We start from the raw sequence: 6,573 nt of genomic DNA, 5'->3' as shown, positions 1-6,573 counted from the left end.
TCAAAAGGATAAAATGTGCAAGCAGGGAAACAAATTATTCCTTTCCTAATGTTTTTCTTCTGTGATAATTAGATTTAACACTTTAGGAAGCATGGCTTTCTAGTTTTGCAATGCTATTTTAGATTTTTGATCTAGAAATTTAAAAAGCCATCTTGATGGATAGAGCTATGCTTGCTGTTTTTATTAATGAACTATTTGTGTTCTCATTCCTTTTAATGAAAAGAAATGGCTGCAAGCAAATGATCTTCATAAAGACGTATACCAGCATCTGGCCTATTATGTACCAAAAATTTACTGCAGGGGTCCTAACCCTGCCCCACAACGAGAAGACATGCTGGCACAACACATTTTGCTGGGACCAATGGAATGGTATCTTTGTGGTGAAGATCCTGCATTTGGTTTTCCAAAGCTTGAGCAAGCGAACAAACCTTCCCATCTGTGTGGCCGTGTTTTTAAAGTGGGAGAGCCTACGTATTCTTGCAGGTAGTTCAGCTTAGCATTGTAAAGTATTTATAATTTGTGAAGTCTTGGAACATTTTTTTTTGGTAAGAATATACTGTCCTAATGAAAAGTTAATACCTCAGATGTATTTTAAAAATAACTTTGCAGTGTTTCATGACAGGTGGGACCAGAGGAAAATTAAGTCATTACAGGTTTGTAAATGGAAAAAATATTAATTAGTATAATGTAGAGTGTTTTCTGTGGAAAAGAAATGCAAGGTTAAGAAGGTGTTTGGGGTGAACTTGGCAGTGTGATTTAAGATCATTAATCACAAGTAAGTGGGCAGGTGTATGTACATGTAATTCAGGTCTTTAATGTCATCTGTTAGTATTGATCCTGTATTTTAGACCTCTTTCCATGACCTATTAAACCAATCTATTGCATGCTAAAACAGGCGTACCGGCTTCTTGTTCCTGCCCTACCTCCACCTCTAAATCTAAAAATACCATTTTACTTGAAAGAGGACAGGAAGTTACTAACCAATTACTAGTATTTTTAAAATGTTCAGTTTTAAGCCAGTGCATTACTAGCTGTATATTCATTATCTTATCTTTTCTTTCCTGAACCATCTATAGTTTGTTTTGTTTGTACCCTCTCTGTCACAGGTTCTTCTTGTTTTGTGTGGTTTCTACTATTCTCTTGAACACTTGGTGGGGTGATGGGGGGAGGGAATGTCTGTCTTATTTTGAGGGTTTATTTTTCTGAGTTTCCACCTCCTTGATTTACCAGGAGAGAATGACTGTAGAACAACTTTACTCTCTAGTACTCTCCTCTTCTAGAAACACGATACCTTATTTGCCTTACTTGCTGAAGTTCTGATTCAGGATGGACTTGAGATACTTAACTCAGCAAGCTGCCTCTTCTGCATTTCTATTTCAACAATCAATTAGAATAGGTAATTTTGGAAATGTTTGGAGGTGTCTTACCTTGAGGTGGATGAAATTAAACTGGTGGGTACTTAAGATCCTTTCAGCCACAAAGAAAACTCCATCTCTTCTCAGGTGTCCTTAGATTCTTACTTCACACCTGTGAAAAAGTGGAGAGATCTGGGTAGAGAATTAGAGAGTGGGGGGCTGAGGACTATCAGAGGCTATAAAAAGAATTTCCACAGTTTCTTTAGTACCTTTTTATGAAATCTCGTCCCAAAGAACTAAAAAAACAAACCTCAAAAACAGTGTTTTAATTCAAGTCAAATTGCATTGCAGCTGAGAGGTAATATGTTAATGAACAAATTCTTTTCATATAGACTAATAAAAATTGTGGAAGTTCTGTTAATTTATTCTAAACACTAGCTTTTCCAAGACCAAGAACTCAGTATGTGAAGTATATCCTTGAACATCCTGTCAGTTATGATGAAAACATAGAGTAATGCAGTTCATTGGTGTAGAATTTAAAGAATGATGGAATGTACTGTTCATACTCAGATCTTTGTTTCAGTAGAAAAATTACTTAAATATAGCAATATGATCATAATATTCAGGTTAGAAAGGATGTCTTCGTAGACCATCTTGTCCCATCTGCTCAAGTCAGAGTCAGCAGTGAATACAGAATATTTTGCTGTTGCTGCTATCAAGATGAAATCTCATCATCTTTTAATTAAGTACTGAACATAGATGTAAAACTGTTAATGTTTTCTGTTGTGTGTTAGTAATTTTCTTTGACTTACAGCTGGTAACGAAGAATAATGAGAATTTAAATTAAACTTCTGTGGGATACAGAAAGGAATTATGTTGTGAGTTCACAAAATGTATTAAAAGCAGTGGCTTTTCTGTCCAGGTGTGAAGCTTACAGGTCTGCCTCTGCTTTAGGTATAAGCACCCTTACTTGTTTGAGAAATTACTTGGCAAATGGTACTGGGTATTGCCACAAGTTTAGCGCTCTGAAGAATCAATATCCAATACTGTAGAACTAATCTACCCAATACTGTAGGCATATTGTTGCAGTAAGTATTTTTTAGTTTTTTTTTTAAATTAAAGAAAAAGAAATGCCATGAACAGAAATTATTTTAAAAGAGAAGAGCTCTGTATAATTTTGCTTTGACATTTTCACCTTTAGTGGCTCTTCTGGAGAAAACAAATGTGAAAATGGTACTTTTTGCTAGTAAGTCGTGGTTGCCTGATTATCTTTCAATGATTACCTGTTTTAACTTATTTGGTGAAATGAAATTAAGAGAATTCTTGATAATAACATTTCATAGGATCTTTGGTGTTTTCTTTGGAACAAAACAGTTGTTTCTCTAAATTCTTGTTTTAATAATAACCATCATAAGACATTCATTGTCTTGGTATGTATTGCAAAACTTTACTCCCTTAATCTTGAGTTGCCTTGAAGTCGGTTGCTCACATAGGTTCATCTATTCTCAGTGTTTCTCAGGAAGACAGTTATTAAATGTAATGCACAGTTGTCTCATTCATTTGTTTAGCCCCTTTTGCTAGAAATATTACTTCTGTCTAATATAACAGTGCTTGTAGACAGGACCTTATTATGGCCTCTGATCTCCTGATTCAGGAAATTACATTCTTGGACTTCTTCAGTGAGCTTGTAGGGCTAAACTTAGAAGGAGAGGTTTCATCTAGTCTGTTGTGTGCTATCTTTCTTTCCAGTGTTCAGTGGAAAAAAAAGTCTTCTCTGATGGCTGGAGGTTGTTAATGCTTGTACTCTCTACTTGAGAGAACTTGCTTGGGTTTATACTGTTTACCTGTCTGTACTGTGTTCTCTTTACTTGCTTATATACTTGTCTCACCTCTTGCAGGCAATGGCTTTATCGCCCATATATACATGCTACCCAGATAATATTTTAAAGCTTCTTCTGTTACGAGAACAGATTTTTTTTTTTCTCCATCATGTGTTTCCCCCTCCTTGGAAGCCATCCCTTTCCTCTTTTCGGAATAATATATACATTAGTGAGAAGGTTCATATTGGTGATATTTTACAACATTGCCTGTTGTAAAATGTGTAAGTAAAGGCAAAAACATTTGTTTAATGCTGCTATTTTTCCCCCCTGTTTTCTTTTTTTTTTTTTTCCCTGTTTCCAGAGACTGTGCAGTTGATCCAACTTGTGTATTATGCATGGAGTGCTTTCTTGGAAGCATTCATAGAGAGCACCGATACAGGGTTAGTAATACTGCTGGAATACGTGATGTAGTCATTAATTTTGTATGTGTATGAAACTCCTTCCTTAAAGTTTAAGAATGTATAAATAACTTCAAAATGTTGGATGAACACAAAGTTTGGAATTATGTCTGCAATAATCTTACAAGAACTTGAGTGTTTCGGTCTGAGTGTAAATTCTGAAAGTTAGCACTTTAAAATATTGAGCAATTAAATTTCATACACACAGTTAAGCTTAAAAATGTATGTTATTTTTGACATGTGCCCTTTAGTGAGTTTTACAGCATTAGAGTTCTTTTTGATTTGCTTTGACCTTGATGTTTGACTATTTTTAAAAGGTATTGAAAACCTTTATTAAAATACCACTTTTATTTAAAAACTTATTTCCTTTAAATGTCTAAATTGTTATCAAATCTGTACAATAGCAGGAATTTTGTTTGCTTTTAAACATAAAGTTAAAATAGAAAACTAAAGCTGCAGATGCTGTTTAGTTTAAAAATACACTGCTATTAGTATGGATTAGTTTAAAAAAGAAAAAACAAACCCTACAAACAAAACCAAGGCAGCCTCGGTGTGTTTTTAAACTAAGAAGCTAAGTGAAAACTACTAGTGCAGCCCTTCTGTAAATCTGTTTTTGACAATACTGTGCTGCTGTTAATGTAAACCCAATTACTGCATAGTTACGCTGAGCACTAGGATTTAGTAAAAAAAAAAAAAAACAAAACATGACAGCCTTGCCCCAAGAAACCCAACCCAATTTGCTGATATCAGCATACTTCTTGGATGTAGGTTTTTAGTTTGCAAGCTTAGTGAATTAACAAGTCTAGGTGACATCCAAAAGTGTAAGCAAATGTTCTTTCAAATGTCCATCTAATTTTCTTGATACTGTAGGATGTACAGAACGTACCTGTATGCCAAAATTAGGTGAAAGAATTCTTCTATGAATCAGTTAGTAGTTGTGGTTCAAAAAGAGTATTATTGCACTTATTAATTTGAAGTGGTCTTAGCTTTAAAATCAATTCTATTGAAACAGTATAAATAAATCATTAAGGTTTTCAGATACTTTTTCTGTGCTTATTAAGACTTAAGTGAACAGTTTGTAAGTTTTGTCTGTAAACTCCTTTTACTATAAACAACCCATCTTTTACTCACTGTGTAATAGTGCTATATGAAATGGTTTAGCTTTGTTCAGATTAAAAATGTGTGAATCTGAAATAGTACAGATGGCATTGCAAATAATAGATTCAGAAAAACTGAAAATCAGGAAAATCCCACAGGTGGGGCAGAATGGGGGTGTTTGAAGGTTGTTTTTTTGTGGGTTTTTTTTCCTTTTCTTTTGGCATAGGTAGCCTGATGAAGTAGATAAGCTTTCAGCTGTCGTAGAAGCAGACATGGTTTCAATGTGCTATTTTAACAGGGTACTGGCTAAAGCTATCAGGTGGTGTGATCGTGCTTTTGTAGTTTAGCTATGACTGCTCATTTCTTAATGTGCATGTATGTATATGTATATCCACATGAACTATTCTGTTTTAAAATAATTTTAGATGACAACATCAGGTGGAGGAGGTTTCTGTGACTGTGGTGATACAGAAGCTTGGAAAGAAGGTCCTTACTGTCAAAAGCATGAACTTAACACTTCAGAGACTGCAGAAGAAGAGGTAATAACAATTGAGGCATCATGTTTCAAAACATTGTTAACTGTGTATATATGTGTATATATATAAATCATTCATACGAGGTTATTTTTAGTCTTGTATAGCATGTGTGAGAGATGGGAGGAAATGTAATGGTAATATTTGAACCACGGTATGTGTGAGAAAAAATTAATGTGTAACTTAAGGAGTTATTTAGAAGGACATTTTCTACTTGAAGGCTTTATTTTGAATGTTCTTGGTCGCATCTGCAGCTTCAGTTCTGTTTCTTTGTTTTTCTGTCTTATTCTTAAAGGTGAAGGGAGTCTGCCATGTGAAAAATGTATGTAATCATGTACATGAAGAAGGCAAATTAAGCTGTCTGTGCAACATATGTTTTGATTCTTACCAAAGTAAAGAGCACAGATTTTTTAAATCAAAATAACTTGCTATTACAGGAAAGCCGTAATGGAGATATAAGATAGAGGTCTATAAAAGCTTGTTTGGTGTGGAGAAGGTAAATAGAGAACATATCTTCACTGTTTCTCATAGCATAGCAACTTGGACGTATTAAATGCAAAGAGACATGTTACTTCTTGCAGTATGAATTCAAGATGTTGGCCTAACTGTTACAAAACACCGTTTTTGTTAGAAGTTTATGTATGTTCAAAAGGAAATTTAACATGTTTGTGGAGGGGAAAAATGATCAATGGCCATTTAAAATTCTAGATAACATCTTTGGTGTGGGAAGTATTAGTATGTTAAGTTACTGGAGACCAGAGGAGCATTCCGTCCTTTCTTATGCTCTTCCCTTAGTATCTCTTATTGCATCTCAGGAATGAGAGTGGCTTGTTGGGCTTCTGGTCTAGCTACTTATGTCTTATGTAACATAATTTCTGTGAGATTTTTTTGGAGGGAAAATATAAGGCAAATTTTTGTAGTCATTTTGCTGACCTGATCGTTCAAGTGAAGCATGTGTAACTGTATTTGCAGTGACAGTGGTCCTTCTAAAATCTGTTCTCGCTATCTCAAGCTTAAGACGCTAGCACTGCTGCATGGACTCACCACTTGATCTACATGCCTGTTTACATTAGTCATCAGCCTTAGAAAACTCTTATTCTGATATCTTGGATGGACTGCTACTTCTGTGTCCAAAGACACACAGTGAATGTGACTGACAGAAGAATTAAGCTACTGGGCAGGCTTTGTGTCTCTTCCCCACGAGTGATGGGGATTGAAACCTTTCCTGTTATGCAATGTTGTGTTCAGGGCAGATCAAGAATCATTTGTTGAGCAGTGTTGGAGCCTGTTTTCTGCCTTGCCCAGATAC

At 35.1% G+C, this 6,573-nt stretch overlaps 1 protein-coding gene across 1 annotated transcript in view; it reads left to right on the top strand.

Moving 5' to 3' along the window:
• The first annotated feature begins 229 nt into the window (after positions 1-229).
• The window catches only part of UBR2 (ubiquitin protein ligase E3 component n-recognin 2), a 52,607-nt gene continuing 46,263 nt past the window's right edge, over positions 230-6,573 (top strand). Inside the window, exons 1-3 of the mRNA XM_010292390.1 lie at positions 230-483; positions 3,537-3,615; positions 5,157-5,270. Coding sequence (XP_010290692.1) covers positions 332-483; positions 3,537-3,615; positions 5,157-5,270 — 345 coding nt within the window. The 5' untranslated portion in view covers positions 230-331. The remainder of the gene's footprint in view (positions 484-3,536; positions 3,616-5,156; positions 5,271-6,573) is intronic.

This window comes from Phaethon lepturus, unplaced genomic scaffold, assembly GCF_000687285.1.
Source record: "Phaethon lepturus isolate BGI_N335 unplaced genomic scaffold, ASM68728v1 scaffold24338, whole genome shotgun sequence".
Classification (NCBI taxonomy): Eukaryota; Metazoa; Chordata; class Aves; order Phaethontiformes; family Phaethontidae; genus Phaethon; species Phaethon lepturus.
This window is presented reverse-complemented; position numbering and strand designations above follow the sequence as displayed.